The sequence below is a fragment of the Bubalus kerabau genome, chromosome 9, assembly GCF_029407905.1.
Source record: "Bubalus kerabau isolate K-KA32 ecotype Philippines breed swamp buffalo chromosome 9, PCC_UOA_SB_1v2, whole genome shotgun sequence".
NCBI classification, from domain to species: domain Eukaryota; kingdom Metazoa; phylum Chordata; class Mammalia; order Artiodactyla; family Bovidae; genus Bubalus; species Bubalus kerabau.
Genome location: NC_073632.1, coordinates 31,321,189 through 31,341,190, shown reverse-complemented (window position 1 = coordinate 31,341,190; position 20,002 = coordinate 31,321,189). Strand labels below are relative to the sequence as shown.

Genomic DNA, 20,002 nt, shown 5'->3' with positions numbered 1-20,002 from the left:
CTGAGCACTCAAAACACATGGCTCTAAGATATTTTAAGGATATCAGTAAATGGTTTCACTTCTAGTGTATAATTTTTAAATTTATCACGTGTGTTTATATTGTCTCAGCCTCACAATAGGAATCCTGTTGTGAACCTTCTGAATGTACTTTAATCCCCTTTTCTTCCTTGAATCATCTCTTCTTTCTCTACCTGTTCCCAAAATTGGCTTCAGTTTCTTTACTTTAACCCTTCAAAAGCCATAATGACCAGGAGAGTGATAGTGGGTGTCCAAAAAGATAAATTTAAAATGTAAGAGACTCCAGCCTTCAAGGCCATCACCAAAGCACTGGTTTCCTGAGAAATTTTCTCTTCTGCTCTGAGATAATGAATGTTGTTTGGGGTTGGGGAGGGTGGTGGGCGGGGAGTGGATATGGAGGGAGGTTTTGGGTTTCACAGTTGGGATTACAATCAATCTAGATATATTTAAATTCCAAGAAAGAATCTCACTTATGAATATTTCCTTGATGGTTAAATATATCCATGACTATCTGCCACCTTTTTGAAAAATAGAAATTGAAAGGATGTTACTGAGATTTTTAAAAGTCTTACTGTATTTGGCATGCTGAAAGCTTTAGAAATAATACAGTTTTATTATATAAGGTAGTTTTCCTGCTTGATACCAGTGTTGCATAGCATCAATTTGTTTACTTAATTCAAAGGATGAAAATGAAAAATAGATGATACCATGAAAACAGTGTTTTAATCATTTAATTGTATTTATGGTAATTTGGGAAATGGTATGCTATAGTTATACAATCTTTAAGCTGTATTCCTACATCAGAGAAGAATCATAGCTGATTAGATACTAGATAAGAAAGCAAACATGAGTTAGTAGCTTTGGAAGACATAGAAATTTTTCATTACTGGTATGTGGACTCTTGCTCTGTAGGGCAGTTGGTTGGTGTCGCAGTGTTATATCACCTAATTATTAATTATGGACCAGTCCTTGAGTTTCGTACCTTCCAAACAACTTTGACCCTTTATGTTTATTTTTCCCTGGCCTTTCCATGAAATAGGATCCCAGTTTTAAAAATGGAAATTTGACTGAAACATACTACAGTTAATAGTTTCTGGACAAAGGAACAAATCTAAAACTCCTATTTCTGGAGCTTTGTTTACAGAACCAAAAAAGAAAACATACATCCCTACCCTTCAGTCCCAGGTTCCTGAGTTTCCATCTTGTTACAGCCATAGAAGATTAATTAGCTCAAAGGATATATGTTAGTTATTGTTCTATGTAGACTCCGTGACCTTTTTCAAGGCCTTGAACCCTAACATTCCTGCAAAAGCCTGTTCCCAAATCTTATGTTTGTCACACAATGAAATAATTCAGGTATTCATTAAACAGAAACAAGGTAAGTAAATTTTTGGTTGCTTTTGCTTCAGGTTTAGTATGATTCTTCTCTGTAGTATCTAGTAATTAATCTTCTCTACAAGCCGGATAGGCAAAATTAGAATTCGGTGACATTCACAACTAGACTATTTGCTCATCCGAAAGCAAACAGTGCCCCCAGATTTGACAGGTGTTCACTTAGAATACTTTATATGAAATTCTAGTCTATTTAGCTAATAGTTTAAAGTAATTTCTTAGGTGACTTTCTGCAAGCTGTTTTCTTTCCATTTTTCCTTCAAACTCACTCTCACTCTGAGAAAAGTCGTTTATATTCCTTTATTAGTTTAGAGGTACTAATAACTCAAAGTCACAATGCTTTGAATAGAGAAGTTGTTTTTTTCACTATGTATTCATAATAGCTTTAATGTGACTAGTTTTTCACATCTTCCCTAACTAATATCCATATTGTTCTACAAGAGTCCTCAAATTTTACTTTGGCTAAATTTGATGTCAAATAATTTCAAGAAAGCCAATATCCTTTGAAGTGTGTTTTTTAAATCCAAAATCCAAAACAACCCTGTGACTTAAGTAGAACAAAGTAGATTGTGTAAACTTTTAGCCATCTAATCTTCTGCATGTTTGTTTTCTGTGGTATGTGCTTGGCCTAATGCTTATCTATCTCTGTTTGCTTTCTGTTTCCACTGTCTTGGGCTGGCTTTTCCTCGTTAGCTTTCTCCAAGCCCTACACCTGCCTCTCAGAGTCCCAAGAAACCTCCAGCAAAGGACCCATTAGCGGATCTTAACATCAAGGATTTCTTGTAAACAATTTAAGGTATCTAATATTGAGCTTTTCCTGTGGGCTTGTAATAGTGACCTATGCTATGCTTAGCTATTTTATTAGGTATAATATTTGTACTTCTGTGTCTTTAATACATGTATATAATAATAATTGTTTGAATGTGTATGCTTTTGAAATCCATATTGAAAGCTATCTTTGTCAGTGATTTTTTAATCTTACTTAATTTGCAAAATTAAGAGGGAGAGAAACCTCCAAATTGTCCTTACCCTGGAAAGCACATAGATTATACTAATAAAGCAAAAGTTTGCCCAAGCTACTTCATAAATTAGAAAATTACTACTGCATTCTGTGATGACTAGAATTTATAGAAAGGTAACATTTATAATACTTCATTTAGAAACTAAGAATATATTTGGTGACAATTGTAATTTTAATTTGCTTATTCTTATTTGGCCTCATCAAGTAAAGTTTAGATTTATTACCCTTTGTATCTCTGCATTGAGGCAAAATTTTCATTTCTAACATTCTAGTTTTAAATGTCTAATATAATTTGTGAAATTACATTGTGGCTAATAGTGGACTCATAGAAGGAAACTAATGAAGACGATTTGCTGTTAACCCCAGAACCTGACACAGTGGATAGCTTCTCAACAAATATTAAGTTGGCCAAAAAGTTCATTCAAATTTTTCATGTTACAGAAAAACCAGAGCAACCTTTTTGGCCAACCCAATACTTGCTGAATGTGGGTGAACGCTAGTAATGATGATTTTCATTTACACAGTATTTTTCATTCTTCCCAGTAATTAACTCTTTTGATCACCTCTGTTGGAGATCAAACCCTGCAGGATAAGCTAGCCAGATACTTTGGCCTCCGTTTCACAGCTAAAGAAACTGTCCCTTGGCATTAAGTGATTTGACCAGGGTCACACTGGAAGAGAAGCATGAGTGTTGAAGTTTTTGAACCCCTGTCTGGTGTTCTTTTTATCATACATCTACTATATATATATATATATATATATATATATTTAAACTTCCTCTGATGCCTATGATGAATTTCGCAGATTTCTGCCTTGTGATTTTTTTTTTCTTCATACAACATTAATAATTTATCATTTTAAGGCCTTGACATCTCAGCCAAGTAATTCTCCTTGAGCCCAACTTTTCTGTTCCACTTTGGGCTGGATTAGGCGTCATGTAGATGCATAAATAAGACAATAAGCACTTATTTCTTAGCAGCCGAAGTTTCAGAAATGACCAAGAGTGCAGCAGGAAGCAGCGCTTGTTGTTCAGAAATGTTGCTGTCAGCATATGCTGGAATTCTGAGAAGTGCCTGAAACAGGAGTGCCTGAGACACCCTCTACTCTCAGATTCAGTCAAAAGAGGGACAGACACAGACTATGTTACAAAGGAGAGTTACGCCTATGCCTAAGCCTGAAGACCCCAGGAAGGGTTTCCTGGCAGAGATGACACAGCATAGGAGATAGCAGCGAGGGGAGAGGGCGTGTAAATGAAGGCTTTGCATCACTGGGGATGTCTCCCCACTCTGTTCTGTCACTTGTACAAGTACTTAGTGGCTCCTTGAAAACCTTAACTGAAAAGAACCCCAGAAAACGGAGTCCTTGCCCTCCCCCCCTTTTTTTCACTGCCCTTTTTTAAGGTTAAGTGTATTTAACTGATACTGAATGTCTTGCTAAAATTTTTTCTAAGTATACTTAGAAATTGGAAATTGGATACTTTCTAAGTATCCAGTTTCCAAATTTTGCCAATAGAATTTGCTTACTTAAAATGAAGCTATACGTTGAAAAAAAATTTTTTTTAATTTTCCTGGATGAAATTTTAAGCTTATCTTAAAGAATTGTGAAAAGTGTTTAAATGTGACGTTGGTAATATGAAGACCTGCTGTGTAAAACAGCGAAGTAAAATTGCAAGGAAGGTAAGATGTTTGAGAACTACATAATACCGTTTTCTAATTCAAGTGCTTTTTTATCTTTACAGCTGCAATTTTTGTGACTGAATAGGAAAAAAAATAATGACTTTGGAGACTTCATATAAAATTGACACTCAGAGTTTCAAAGGGAGCCACCAGTACCAATCCCAATGCTTATTCATAACTTCTCTTCCAAAATGTGTAGCACAGCTGTGAAAGTGAACATTAGGAATGTGTACTACCTTAGCTGTTATCCCTACTCTCAAAGCTGTAGTGTATGTGGGTTCTTCGTGTGTTGCGTGACGTAAACAATGAATGGATGTTTCTGATGCCTTTAGTGCTCTCTGGACCTCGCCCATGGACGGATGATGCAGCTGTTGTGTGGTGAGCCACTGGGAAAGACGTGTCTGTGTTTTTGAAGGTTTCAATGTATATATAACTTTTGGACACACCTGAACTCTCCCCATAAATTCTCTTTTCTTCTGTATCTGCGTTACAAATATAGTGTGATAATATCAGATAGTAAGGAAAACACTCTTAAATATACAGAACTTTTTTCGGTGTGGAGTACACTTTTCCAATCACAGGAGCTTCAGCTGTGGTGGGAAATGTTTATTTTTGTGGCACTGTATATGTTAAGAAATTTTATTTTAAAGAAAATATAAAGGTTAATGTCCATAACAAATATTTCCCCTCAAAGCTACCTTAATCAAGAATGAAAAATCATACGGGAAGAATTCCATATTTAATCACTGCTGTATTAAATTATCTATTTTAATTATGTTTGACAGGTTTTGCATCTAAATTGACCTACTTGTTCATTCTTGATTCAGTGCACTGAAAGTAAAGGGTCTGTTTCCATCTTGTCTGTGAAAATGCAATTAGAAGTGTGCTATTCAAGTGATTATGAAGGCACCCCAAGGTATAGCTGTAATTTAAAGTTTACTGCAAATCTTTTTATTTTCTTGTGGGGTTTGTGTACATCTGTTAATTTAGTATTTCTTTGTGTGTTCTGTAGACTAGTGTTCTTCCATTCCTCAATTGAGCTCAAAGTAGGTTTTGTTGTACCATTGTGATTAGAATTTAAACTCAATCCGAGAATTGTATTCTTTACTGTACATACTGTATTCTTTAATTTTTAAGTTGTCGTCACATTGTCTGTGCTGATGGCTTGGCTTAAGATTTTGATGCATACATGAGGTCACTGTTGATCAGTGTTGCTAGTGGCTTGGCCGCTCTTTGTTAAAGCATATTGGGTTGGAAAGGTGTTTGCCTTTTTTTCAAATTACTCAATAGATGTATGGTACCATTTAAAAGTGGTTGTATCTGAATTTACTGTGGGGATAACATACACTGTAATGGGGAAAATTACCTAAAACCAATTTCAACATGGCTTTTCTTTGTATTTCAGTTCAAAAATCCAGTGCATGTACGCCCTCTGAGATGCAATAAACACCTTGAACAAAGAAAACGCAAACATCATCTTTTTCTCTTTGATTATTTTTAATGGGAAAAAGTCTGTTTCAGATGACACACATATCATATACAAAATATTGCAAATGTTAAACCATTTAGGATGAGAAATACAGTCTGTGTCAACATAGTTTTTATTCTTTTTCAATAAAGTCGAAGTAAGGGGGAAAAAAACCATTTTAATCAGCTGTCATTAAACTTGGGACTCCATGGCTGCTGCCAAATAAATTTAAACCCCATATTTCAAAAAAGAAAAGGATGAACTTTCTTTTAAAATATGAAATTAAATTCTTATATTTGCATGAATTTTCTGCGAAAGTTGAAGAGTTAATGATTTTGGGTCATAGTTTCCATACTCATGGCCTTCCCTTGTGGCTCAGCTGGTAAAGAATCCACCTGTAATGCGGGAGACCTGGGTTTGATCCCTGGGTTGGGAAGATCCCCTGGAGAAGGGAAAGGCTACCCACTCTAGTGTTCTGGCCTGGAGAATTCCATAGACTGTATATCCATGGGGCTACAGAGTTGGACACAACTGAGCAACTTTCACTTCACTTCCATACTCACACACTGGCATGCACAGATACTCAGACGCAAAATCTAGATTAGCCAGTTTTAGTAAAATTGCATAACTTGATGCCTATAACTAGATTGTTACAATGTCTCAAAAAGTAGTCCAATCTCAAATAGAAGTGTTCCTCAAATGGAAAGTGAAAGTCAAAGTCTCTCAGTCAAGTCCGACTCTTTGTGACCCCATGGACTATACAGTCCATGGAATTCTCCAGGCCAGAATACTGGAGTGAGTAGCCTTTCCCTTCTCTAGGGGATCTTCCCAACCCAAGGATCAAACCCAGGTCTTCCTCATTGCAGGTGGATTCTTTACCAGCTGAGCCACAAGGGTAAGGAAAAGCCCAAGAATACTGGAGTGGGCAACCTATCCCTTATGCAGCAGATCTTTCTGACCCAGGAATCAAACCAGGGTCTCCTGCATTGCAGGTGGATTCTTTACCAACTGAGCTATCAGGGAAGCCATTTTTCCTCAGATAGAAGCATATTTCTATTTCTAAATTGTCTTTCCCTGAGTTCCTAGGATTTCTGTCTTGAGAACTAGCTTTCAGAAACTACTATCTGATTATATAATATGATTTTTATAGATTATAGTATGATCATATGTTACTTTATGGGCATATTGTAATAAAATGTATTTCAGATTATAAATAATTTTAAGCTTTTAGTATTGCATTTTTAATATGCTGTTCATTGGCCCATGTGATATAAATTCTTAATAGGCAAAGATATAAGAGCATTATTTTTAAATTGGACGCTGAAACCTTGCTGTGCTAAGATTCTTCATGTCCTTGTTGGGAGAATTATCTCATAGAAGAGATGCTGGATAAGGGCCTCTGCTCAAACAACTCATCTTTCTGGAGAACCTTCAACACAAGTCCATTTTACCCATGGTGTTCTTCTACATGGTAAGGGTGTCTGTCCTACCTCACCTGGGCTCTGCATGCATGCACACCTGAGCACAAGTACACTATTTGGGTTGTGACCACACCACTGCTCACACAAGGCGTCAGTTTGCCAGCCAACACATGGCCTTCTGCCTAAATCCCCTCTCCAACCCCATGGTGCGACTCACTCCTCAGTCCATCATGGCTCCCTACCGTCCTCTTCTCAGGGCCCAACTTTCATTAGCCTTGACAGCACTTGACATACTGTGTTATCATTGTCTGGGAAGGTGGCTTCTGCCCTGGCCATTTGGGAGCATGAAAGGCAGGAAACGTCTTCTCTTGTTCAAACCTTCAGCAACTAGCACTTCAGTAGGCGTGTGTCTGAAGGATAAATATAATAATGTTAGTTCTTAGAGGCCTTACCACTTAGCTGGATACTGCTCAGCTGTTACCATATTTCTGATGACTGAAGAATAATTCTTGTAGTGCATTTATTGTCAAATGTTACTAGAATTTGAATAGCTCTCTCTTAGCTCATTGCAATGGAAAAATTAACACCAATTGAAAACCCATCTTGAGTTGAAGGTTTGAATTACTTCATATATGGTGAAATAATTACTAGTGGTTCTCTTAGTACGAAAGTGTCTCCTCTGTTCTCTTTCATGTTATTTATTGTGGTTTTTAAAAAAAGAAATAGAAACTTTGAGGGAGGAATCATGGGGTTCAGAAGAGGAAGAAAGGAGTGGACATGAAAAAATACTTGAAAAGTTTGAATCACAGAAAGATAAAATGTGTAAAGTCCTCTTTCTGCCTCTTAAATAGACACACCTTTAACAATAGGTCCCCAGATTTTGAAGTGGAAAAAGAGCACGGTCTTGGAGCAGTAATGACAGTGTTTTCATGTGTGGAAGTGGTTGATTAAATGTGTGTTGTCTTGGTTTAAAAGTCATGTTGGTCTGTACTTCTGAGGCAGCAGGCTTTGCGGTAGTTTGTTACTCATCCTCTTGAACTGTAAGAAAACTTGTGTTTCTCATAGCCTTGCTGACAGCACCTTTCACTGCTGTGTACACTGTTCAGGTCTCCTGTATGAATGAAATGTGTGAGGGAGCAAGATTGTGTGATTTAGTGATAATGGTCACTAAACTCTCAGAGCTACAACACTAAATCATGCAAGTTCATTTCCATTTACAACATGTCTCTTCAAGTGATTCTGAAATAGGAAGCCATGCTATCATTGATTCTATAATAAAGTATTCTATATCTGATCACAGAACAGAGGTGTTCAAACTCTGTATTTTCAGAACTAAAATTTGAAAAAAAAAAATTTTTTTTCTTTTTTTTTTGCCACACCGCCTTGCGGGATCTTAGTTCCCCGACCAGGGATCAAATCTAAGCCCCTTGCCATGAACACATGGAGTCTAACCACTGAACTGCCAGGGAATTCCCTGAAATGTATTTGTTTGTATGGCTTATGTCTGTCCATACCTACTATGTTAGAAATTAAAACTGAGAATATTTTAAATTTTTTAATTCATTTTTAAAAATATTAAAACTATTCTATAGTAACATCAGTGAAATATTTTTATGAAAAATCCCAATTTAAAAAATTAGAGTGACATTGTTTTGCTATCTTTAACCTCTTTAATGGTAGACTTAACAGAAGACAGCTACCTTTTTATATGTGCTTCTTCATTCAATCTGTTGCAGTATGTCATGTAGTCATGGAATATTTTACCGTCAGCACACTTCTGGAAAAAATGAGCATCTTAATATTATTATGAAAACAGTTTTTACCATACAATATGGCTATAAAAATTATTTTGACCTCACAGACCCTCTAAAAGCGTCCGTGGGATCCTCAGGAATCCCCAGACCATGCTTGGAAAACCACTTCTTCAGATCTCAAAGAATCATTTCTGGGACTTCCCTGGTGGTTGGTCCAGTAGTTAAGACTCCATGCTTCCACTGCAGAGGGCGTGGGTTCCATCCCTGGTTGGGGAACTAAGATTCCACATGATGAATAGCATAGCCACACACACAAAAATATTGTCCTCAGTTCAGTTCAGTCGCTCAGTCGTGTCCAACTCTTTGAGACCCCATGAATCGCAGCACGCCAGACCTCCCTGTCCATCACCAACTCCCAGAGTTCACTCAAACTCACGTCCATCGAGTTGGCGATGCCATCCAGCTGGCTCATCCTCTGTTGTCCCCTTTTCTTCCTGCCCCCAATCCCTCCCAGCATCAGAGTCTTTTCCAATGAGTCAACTCTTCGCATGAGGTGGCCAAAGAACTGGAGTTTCAGCTTTAGCATCATTCCTTCCAAAGAACACCCAGGGCTGATCTCCTTCAGAATGGACTGGTTGGATCTCCTTGCAGTTGAAGGGACTCTCAAGAGTCTTCTCCAACACCACAGTTCAAAAGCATCAATTCTTCAGGGCTCAGCTTTCTTCACAGTCCAACTCTCACGTCCATACATGACCACTGGAAAATCCATAGCCTTGACTTAGACAGACCTTTGTTGGCAAAGTAATGTCTCTGCTTTTGAATATGCTATCTAGGTGGGTCAGAAGTTTCCTTCCAAGGATTAAGCGTCTCTTAATTTCATGGCTGCAGTCACCATCTGCAGTGATTTTGGAGCCCCCCAAAATAAAGTCTGACACTGTTTCCACTGTTTCCCCATATATTTGCCATGAAGTGATGGGACCGGATGCCATGGTCTTCGTTTTCTGAATGTTGAGCTTTAAGCCAACTTTTTTACTCTCCTCTTTCACTTTCATCTCATGTTCTTTGAAAGAGAAAAAATTTACTAGTTGACGAATTGTATCGTTTTCTACATGTATGAACAGAATAACCCCACCACCGCCTCTGTCTTCTGTTCAATGTCTTTCCAAATGCCCTCCTCCACTGCCCCTACTTTACTTCTTAAGGGATGCTGAGGCATGTACAGGAATGAGCATTCTGCATCAAACTCCACGGAATCCCTGCTCAAGCATCCACTTTCACCTTAGCCAAGTTACATAAGTTCTCTAGGTTTTGTTTTCTTGTCTGTCTGTGGAAGGGAGAAAATTTAATCTATGTACTTACTCTTCCATGAAATAATACCTGGAAAATGCTTGACACAAAGGCAGTGCCCTATAAATATGACTTGTTATTTTTAAGCATTATTACTGTTATTTTTGCTATAGATTTTGTCATTTGTCTACAACTTTTAAGAACACAAAAGGATGGCTATGGTAGTATAAAAAATAGTCCTAGGAATATTCTTTAATAAAGTACAATCACCAGAAGTTCTAAATGTGTTTTAAAATTTGGTCAACATTAAGTGCCTGTAACACATGTAAATACAACTCAAAATTCAACTCAGAGCTGGAGGATGAGGTACCTGAACATGGTACAACCCAGCATCCACCACAGAATTACTCTTGATTCCCTAGAGCTGCCTCCTGAGCACACTTTCCAGTATCTAACAACACTGTTTAAGGGCATCCATGAAAGACGCTGATATGATAGATGCTTTGGGCCAATAATAGTATTGTTTCTATTGGCCAAAGTGTTTCTACTTGGAGATCAGATATATTCAACAAATATACTTGGTTTGATGGTGATTTTTTTTAAAAACTAGAAAAATATTTAGTGATTATTTGACTGAGATGGAAGTTAAAAATATCCAGAATGGATGTAGTATGTGCAGGTTGCGATGCTGAGGATTGGAATTGGGAGATAATTTTGAACAGAAGCCTATAGCAGCAAAAGACTATAGCCTGGGACAAAACCCACATCTGTAGACAACAGCCCACAGGTGGGTAGGAGCTCGGAGGGTCCTCTTCCAACAAGGAGCTAGGGGAGAAATAGTCCTCTCTGAGTAATCATGTTCTCTGCTGTTAAGCCACTCTTCAATGCTAAATTCATCTCCAGATACCCAAACAGCCCGTGGATCATCTCTCTCCTTCAGAATAGGGAACATCTTTGGGGTAAGTCAACTAATTTTGTAACTAGTAATTGTCTTTGTAAAACCTTTAGGAAGTTAAGAACATATAACCTGATGTGACTTACAAATCTTTGTCAAGGAAATCTGGAGTTGTTTTTAAAATCTGCTGTTTTGGATCACATGGCTTTGGGTACTCTATTGAAAACAGGGCATGGAGTTGTGACCATGTGTGTAATATTTTAAATGTAAATTTGGGGCCAGATTTTTTAAAAAACCTAACTCTTCTCATAGGGAAATATATATATATATGGCTTCAAACTACATTAAAAGGAACATTTCGTTTAGAACAGAGACAAAGGTGTGATTCCTATTTGATTGGGTTCAGAACAATATATAGTTAACGTAAGTGACGGGTTGGTGATGTGTTAACTAATGGGTTAGTTTGCTATAAACCACATCATATTTATAATTTAACATTTTTGTTACTTTGTATCTGGGTGTTACCAAACTTATTAACAAATATTCTAAAAAATATTTAACATGTCTAAGAGTGAACTCTATTTCTCAAGTCTGATTTTCCTGTCTAGGTTGGTAGTCTCTGTCTCCCTAGACTCCCAAGCCAGAAACCTGGGCTGAAATGACACCCTCAGTTCTTCTCTCCCACATTCAGTGGGCCGTTAAGTATACTGAACATTCTGTATACTGGTATGTGACTAACACTTTACCATCATGAAACAGAACTTGACAATGTTATTGCTAAAATGTATTTCCACTTACAGAAATACCAAAAAGAATACCATCTATGTATTTTGATAGTTTTATCATCACTTATCTTACCAAAGTACTTAAGGCAGTTTACAGGGAAAAAATAGAAAGGTAGATAAATCTGAGAAAACACTTAATTGGGGAGAAAAAGACAAACATCGTTGTGCACAGAGGGAAAACTGGAAGGACAATTAATTTAGGAAAGATGGGTTCTGACGGTGGTTCCCAAATCAAACTGAATTATGTTCATCATAAGTACTTGGAGAGCCTTATCAAATATAGATTTCTGGAGATAGATCTCAGTGGGACCCTGAGAACAAGCTTTCTAAAATAATTCCCTGGGTCCTTCCAATGAGCAACCAAATTTGTCGTCGTTGTTGTTCAGTCGCTCAGTTGTGTCTGAGTCTTTGCAACCCCATGAACTGCAACCAAATTTGGAAACCACTAAAATGTCACAAATCGGGTAGACTCACAGGGTGTAGCTCTATTTGAAAGTTATAGGTGATTCCAACAAAAGAGGGAATTTCTAGATATTTCAAAATAGAAAAATCCACGGAAAGTTTTGTGGTTTTTTTTTTTGTTTTTTTTTGTTTTTTTTTGTTTTTGCCTTTAGCTTTAAAATTGAGACTTGTAGCTCCTGGTCATAAAAAGATGGTCCCTAAGACATTATGATACATTAGCTTGCACCAAAACCCAAGCTTTCATTTGGTGGCTGTGTGCAGGAAAGATGCTTGACCGATGAGTGCCCAGGAGATCTTCCACGTGCCACATCAGCCACGTACCATCTACATGAAGTGAGGCTGCTGCCCATTGGGTGGGTACAATGGTGTTGCTTATTTTCCCAGGCCACAAAGAGAGCCTTTTAAAGTACATGTTCCAAGTACAGTGGCAGAATACTAAATTTGGTTCTGTCTCAAAAATAATACGCTTTTATTTTTAGTCAGTTGCTTGATAAAGTGGTACTTTTGTTTGGCAGTAGAATTTTGGCCCCAAGCCCATTCTGATTTTTTAAAAGAAAAAAAAAAACACTAAATGGTACTTTGTAGATATTGTAAAGAAAAACTACTGAAAAGTTTAAAAGGTGCATCTTCTAAGATTATTCGCTGCAAAGTTTTCTAACAACTGATCCATTTAAAGGCATTTTGAGGGGGGAAAAAATGAATGTGTTCTTTTAGATCTCTCTACTGTTTACTAGTATTTTTTTTCTCCTATACCCTGAGGTTTATGTTGTTTTGTGATCTGGTGTCGGGATCAGTAGCTGTAGTTTCAATCCTAAGTAAAGGAAAAGTTGCAGTTTTTACTCCTGTCAGTTAAAAGGAGAAGAACAGAGCATGCTTGGAATGGAAAGGGACTTCTTATCTTCCAGAAACCTCTGTAGTCTAAGGATTACTCTTGGGAAGCCCCTTAAGGGCTTTATCTAGCTGAGACAAGAGTAGTTCCTTAATAGGCAGTTCTTAGCAAAACATTGTGTTGTTGGCGAAACCCCAGGAAGCTGGAAGCTTAGGAGTGACTTGATGGGGAGGGGAAGTTGACTAGTTTCAGAAACCAGAGTTTCTGGTTGCATTACCCCAATGCTCCCAAAACATGGCAGCATACACACTCATTCACACTCACACCAGTTCTTTAAGGGTTGACTGATGGATGATCTCTGCCCTTAGGAAATTCCAGTGTTTCCTCCTTTCCCTCATAGTGGATAATTTCTATAATTAGTATTATAATTGTAATTAGTAATTATATAATTCTAATTATATATTGTACTTAGTATTACAGTTATCAGCATATTATATCTGGTGGCCATTTACTTTATACAGGGCAGTCTACTAGGGTTAGACAATTAAAAGTACTGTATTTCACATCCTGAATTTTTTCCAGTACACAAGAGTCACTGTTTGTATGCCTTAGTGCTGTGTATGCATAAATTGGATTCAGCTGTATGGCTACTTCTAAACTTTCAATACCGCTTTAACAGTCAAAATTCACAAGTATTTAAATGGTTAAGGATTTGGAGGGTATAATAAAATATTTAGGAAAGATTTTTTTTTTTTCTTTCTTAATTTTTGATCTTAGGATTTCACTTGGTACAAAAGCAAGTCAATTCTGTAGACCACAGGTGTTTCTCTTCTTTTAAACAAAGCTTTAAAAATATATGTTAAACTCTTTTATGAAAAACATTGTATGATACCTTCTAAAACTCATACTGAACATAACTAAATTTTATATCAGTTGTTCAGTCAGCACTGGAACATAACATACATTGGTATACTTTCATAAGCTAATATCATTTGCTTAGCTCCTAGCACCAAAATCAATTGCTTCAAACTCCTATAATTTTGTAGCTTTTAATATCTGTTTTTGTTGTTGTTTTAGTAGTTTAGTTTGCATATGCAGTAGTTTAGATGCAGTTTGTCTGCATCCTTCTTTGTCAGGCTGTCATTTTTGGGCATTGTTCTCGACTTGTCTTGACAGCTGTCTTCAATTATGTTTTGGGAAATGAGATGACCTAACTTATTAATATCATTTCCAGAGTAAAAGTAACTTCATGTCATCCATTTTGGTCAGCAGAGAATAACATTTAGAACTTAATATTTTTGTTATATTTTGGATACTTGAAATTACCAGCAAAGGAAATTCTGGATAAGTGAGATGTTCACTGTATGGTATGTTACAAATCACTGATGAAATTCAATGGTAGTTATGCTGAGCAAAAGGTGAGAGGAACTTGCCAAACTCATCTGTATTCAGTTGTGTGAACAGTTTTCAGAGTTCTGCTCTTACCTATGCCATATGCATTAGAATATGTATCACACACATTTCAGTGTATAAATGCATATGCAGCGATTTCAATAACATAAATGCAAGTTTTAGTACTAGTAAAACATTTACAAACGCAGATAAAAGTATCATATTGTCTCAGTTTGGTAAAACTACACTGGAAGGGAATAATGGGTCACATGGTCACAGTCACCGCAATGTGGATTAAAGCAGATATTCTATGTAGACTACTTGTCCCCAGGCTTGAGAAGAAGAGATGCATTTTAACATGTTATTGGAAATTTTAAAATATTGCTTAAAGGAAAGCCTTGGAAGGCAAGTTTTGAAGCAGAGATTATCTGATGAAATGTTTACAGGGCAGAGCAGGGGATGAGGTGTGACTACAGGAGCCTGGCACCCTTTGGTTTGAAGATACATTTATCAGAAATACCGTAGCCACTAAAGGAATGTGGCATGTGTCTGACTCCTATAGCATACTACAATATTCTGATATTAAAATTCTCATTGCAAATAAACATCTCCATTACTTGAACATACACAATATGCAGTTACGATAATACCTTTAGTATTTGGAGCCTTATCATACAGTACAGAGTAGGTGCCCTGAAAGAGTAAGCTTCAAGGTATACTGGCTGATATTTTTAAGCATATATTTAGCACATCCTCTGTGCCAGGTATAAACACTTGAGATAATGATCATGAAAGTGAGGAAAAGGGGATTGGTTAGCCTGGGCTGCCATTCTACCCCATTGCCTAGTTCCTCTGTTGTTTGCTTTGTTTATGAGTTCCCTTGGCCTGATACAAGTTTCAACTTGTGGGTTTGGAATAGATACCTGTTATAGGCCGAATGTTTGTATCTCCCCAAAATCCATAGGTTGAAGCCCTACCCCCAATACAATAGTATTTGGCAACGGGGCTTTGTTGTTGTTGTTCAGTCGCTCACTTGTGTCCGACCCTTTACGATCCCATGGACTGCAGCACCCCAGGCTTCCCATCTTCATCATCTCCCGGGGTTTGCTCAAATTCGTGTCCATTGAGTCTGTGATGCCATCCAACCATCTCATCCTCTGTCGTCCCCTTCTCCTCCCGCCTTCAGTCTTTCCCAGCATCAGGGTCTTTTCCAGTGAGTCAGCTCTTCGCATCAGGTGGCCGAAGTATTGGAGCTTCAGCTCCAGCATCAGTCCTTCCAATGAATATTCAGGGTTGATTTCTGTTAGGATTGACTGGTTTGATCTTCTTCCTGTCTGAGGGACCCTCACGAGTCTTCTCCAGCACCACAGTTAAAAGGCATCAATTCTTCAGCACTCAGCCTTTCTTATTGTCCAGCTCTCACATCCATTAGATGAGGTCGTGAAAGTTGGGCCCTCATGCTGGGAATAGTGCCCCTGTAAGAAGAGACACCAAAGAGTGTGTTCTCTTCCTCTCTCTGAGAATACACAAAGAAGAGGTCATGTAATCACAAGCCAAGTTAAGAGGCCTCAGAATGAAACCTACCTTGCCAGACTTCCCAACCTCCAGAACTGACAAATAATTTTTTTGTTGTTTTTGCCACCCAGTCTATGCTATTTTGTTATGGCAGCCCTAGTTGATTAAGACAATTAACCTTGCTTGTGGGTAAAGCAGACTAGCCCAAACTGGATCACAAGTTACTTCGGCCATCCTGCTCTAGACAGGTTCACTAACTGGATCAAACTGCACTTCCTAGGTGGCACTAGTGGTAAAGAACCCACCTGCCAGTGCAGTTTAGACATGAGAGATGCAGGTTCCATCCCCAGGTTGGAAAGATTCCCTGGAGGAGGGCATGGCAACGCACTCCAGCGTTCTTGCCTGGAAAATCCCATGGACAGAGGAGCCTGGCAGGCTGCAGTCTGTAGGGTCACACAGAGTTAGACACAAGTGAAGCAACTTAGCATTCACGCATGCCCTACTAGACTTTATTTAGAAAAGAAAACTATCAAAGTGTGATTTTCCCCCTTAGTTGAATGGTGAATCAGTAAAGAATTGTTCATCTGCCTATACACTGACTCCAAATGATGAGAACATGATTTCACCACCAATTAGACCAAATATCCTAAATATCTCTGAACTTTATGATTTGACCATTGAAGAAAGAAAAATCACTTTATTAAAAAGATTCTCCTGTTAATCAATTGGAGCTTCAAAAACTGGACAAGTAACATCTCCAATGTTTATAAAACTCAGTTTCAATAAAAATATTTTTAAGCCTTGGCAGGTACTTTTAAAAATCAGTAGCCAAAATAAACATTACAAGAATACCACATTAATGAATAATAAAGATATTTTCAGGCTTTTTATACCTATAGAGCCACTTCCTTATAATGCCCAGTGCTTGGTTCAGTTCAGTTCAGTCGCTCAGTTGTGTCTAGCTATTTGTGACCCCATGGACTGCAGCATGCCAGGCTTCCCTGTCCATCACCTACTCCCGGAGCTTGCTCAGACTCATGTCCATCAAGTCGGTGAGACCATCCAACCATCTCATCCTCTGTCATCCCCTTCTTCAGTCTTTCCCAGCATCAGGGTCTTTTCCAGTGAGTCAGTTCTTCGCATCAGGTGGTCAAAGTATTGGAGTTTCAGCTTCAGCATCAGTCCTTCCAGTGATATTCAGGACTGATTTCTTTAGGATTGACTGGTTGGATCTCCTTGCAGTCCAAGAGACTCTCAAGAGTCTTCTCCAACACCACAGTTCAAAAGCACCAATTCTTCAGTGCTCAGCTTTCTTTATAGTCCAATTCTGACATCCATATGTGACTACTGGATAAAACCATAGCTTTGACTAAAAGGACCTTTGTTGGCAAAGTAATGTCTCTGCTTTTTAATATGCTGTCTAGGTTGGTGATAGCTTTTCCTCCAAGGAGCAAGCGTCTTTTAATTTCATAGCTGCAGTCACCGTATGCAGTGATTTTGGGGCCAAAAAAAAAAATAGTCTCCCACTGTTTCCATTGTTTCCCCATCTACTTGCCATGAAGTGATAGGATCGGATGCCATGATCTTAGTTTTCTGAATGTTGAGTTTTAAGCCAACTTTTTCATTCTACTCTTTCACTTTCATCAAGAGGCTCTTTAGTTCTTCTTTGCTTTCTGCCGTAAGGGTGGTGTCATTTGCATATCTGAGGTTATTGATATTTCTCCCGGCAATCTTGATTCCAACTTGTGCTTCATCCAGCCCAGCATTTTGCAAGATGTACTCTTCATCTAAGTTAAATAAGCAGGGTGACAACAAACAGCCTTAACGTACTCCTTTCCCAGTTTGGAAGCAGTTGTCCGGTTCTAACTGTTGCTTCTTGACCTGCATGTAGATTTCTCAGGAGGCAGATCAGTTGGTCTGGTATTCCCATCTTTTGAAGAATTTTCCACAATTTGTTATGATCCACACAGTCAAAGGCTTTGGTGTAGTCAGTAAAGCAGAAGTAGATGTTTTTCTGAACTCTCTTGATTTTTCTACAATCCAATGGATGTTAGCAATTTGATCTGTGGTTCCTCTGCCTTTTCTAAATCCAACTTGAATATCTGGAAGTACATGGTTCACATACTAGTGAAGCCTGGCTTGGAGAATTTTGACAATTACTTTGCTAGTGTGTGAGATGAGTACATTTGTGTGGTAGTTTGAACATTCTTTAGCATTGCCTTTCTTTGGGATTGGAATGAAAACTGACCTTTTCCAGTCCTGTGGCCACTGCTGAGTTTTCCAAATTTGCTGGCATATTGAGTGCAGCACTTTCACAGCATCATCTTTTAGGATTTGAAATAGCTCAACTGGAATTCCATCACTTCCATTAACTTTGTTCGTAGCAATGTTTCCCAAGGCCCACTTGACTTCACATTTCCAGGATGTCTGACTCTAGATGAGTGATCATACTATTTTGGTTATCTGGGTCATGGAGATCTTTTTTGTATAGTTATTTTGTGTATTCTTGCCGCCTCTTAGTATCTTCTGCTTCTGTTAGGTCCATACCATTTCTGTCCTTTATAGAGCCCATCTTTGCATGAAATGTTCCCTTGGTATCTCTAATTTTCTTGAAGAGATCTCTAGTCTTTCCCATTCTGTTATTTTCCTCTATTTCTTTGCATTGATTGCTAAGGAAGGCTTTCTTATCTCTCCTTGCTATTCTTTGGAACTCTGCATTCAAATGGGTATTCTTTTCTTTTCTCCTTTGCCTTTAGCTTTTCTTCTTTTCTCTGCTATTTGTGAGGCCTCCTCAGACAACCATTTTGCCTTTTTGCATTTCTTTTTCTTGGGAATGGTCTTGATCACCACCTCCTGTACAATGTCACAAATTCTGTCCATAGTTCTTCAAGCACTCTGTCTATCAGATCTAATCCCTTGAATCTATTTGTCACTTCCACTGTATAATCATAAGGGATATGCTTTAGGTCATACCTGAATGGTCTAGTGGTTTTCCCTACTTTCTTCATTTTAAGTGAATTTTCTATTGGTGGTACAGTGGTTCAATTGCGTTAATCCAATATTCTTAGTTAATGATCACGGTTCATTTTTGGTGAGAGTAAATATTTGATTTACTAGTATAAGGCCAAAGAATTATGAGTAATTAAAATTGTCAAGATTGGGTAAAAATGCAAGATAAGCACTGAACAATTTTTGCAATACATAGCAAAATTAACTAATGATTTAAAACAATAAATTATATTCCTGAATTAGTTTTAATAACTAACAATCTTTAAATGGTGAAAGATTTTTCTTATTTCTAGACAGACCCTTCAGTGGAATGCTATGGAGGGAAATTAAAATCTAAAATATGGAATTAAAATAGATGATCTTTATGTTCTCTTCTAATCCTGGGATTCTAAGAAATAAGAATTTCAAAGAATTCTTTGACCTACAAATAAAAAGGGTAATGATTTGTCCAAAACTCTGATCTTGATTATACATATATTCAAATCTTATTCAAAATGAACATTTGGGATTTAACTAAGAAGCATTTCAAAAAAGGAAAAACTGTTAAGTCTCTTCTGCCCATACACTTATGAGCAAGAAAAAAACATAAATAAAATGAAATATTTTATTTGGGTAAAGAAAAAACTCACAATTCTAAGTTTCAGTTGTTTTATAAATACTTATTTGAATTCACCCCTTGATAAGTCTCTCTAAGCAGTAAGTCAGTATCCTTGGCACATAGTAGACAGTGCTTGTGTATGTGGGTATATGTGTTTGGCTAAGAGAATTCAAATTAATTTTCTATTTTAAATCTGATAAGTGTAACAGAAAAAGTATGTGAAGTTAAATTGAGTAATGTAAATAGTACATTTTAGTGGTCCCAGATGAGTCATGTAAGATTCACGATTCTCTTGGGAAAGAGAAGAAAATGAGAGAATCAAATCTCTGCAAATAAACTGAGCTAAACTTTTATATTTTTGGAAAGTATATTGTACAGTGATTTTAAGGAAATCATGTACATTCAGAACTTAACCTTCAGACCCAAACTACTGATGCTGAGCATTCTAAATTCCTCCAGACTGACTCAAACCCAGGACTT

General features: G+C 37.5%; 1 protein-coding gene across 5 annotated transcripts in view; it reads left to right on the top strand.

The window, feature by feature from the left end:
- Nucleotides 1-5,571, top strand: part of SNAP91 (synaptosome associated protein 91) — a 169,870-nt gene extending 164,299 nt beyond the window's left edge. For 4 of the 5 annotated variants that reach the window (XM_055534931.1, XM_055534928.1, XM_055534926.1 and 1 more), the window contains 2 exons: nt 2,104-2,206; nt 4,170-5,571. In XM_055534931.1, the coding sequence (XP_055390906.1) occupies nt 2,104-2,196 (93 nt within the window). In that variant the 3' untranslated portion in view covers nt 2,197-2,206; nt 4,170-5,571. The remainder of the gene's footprint in view (nt 1-2,103; nt 2,207-4,169) is intronic. The other variant, XM_055534925.1, reaches the window with a different exon arrangement.
- The last annotated feature ends 14,431 nt before the right edge of the window (nt 5,572-20,002 follow it).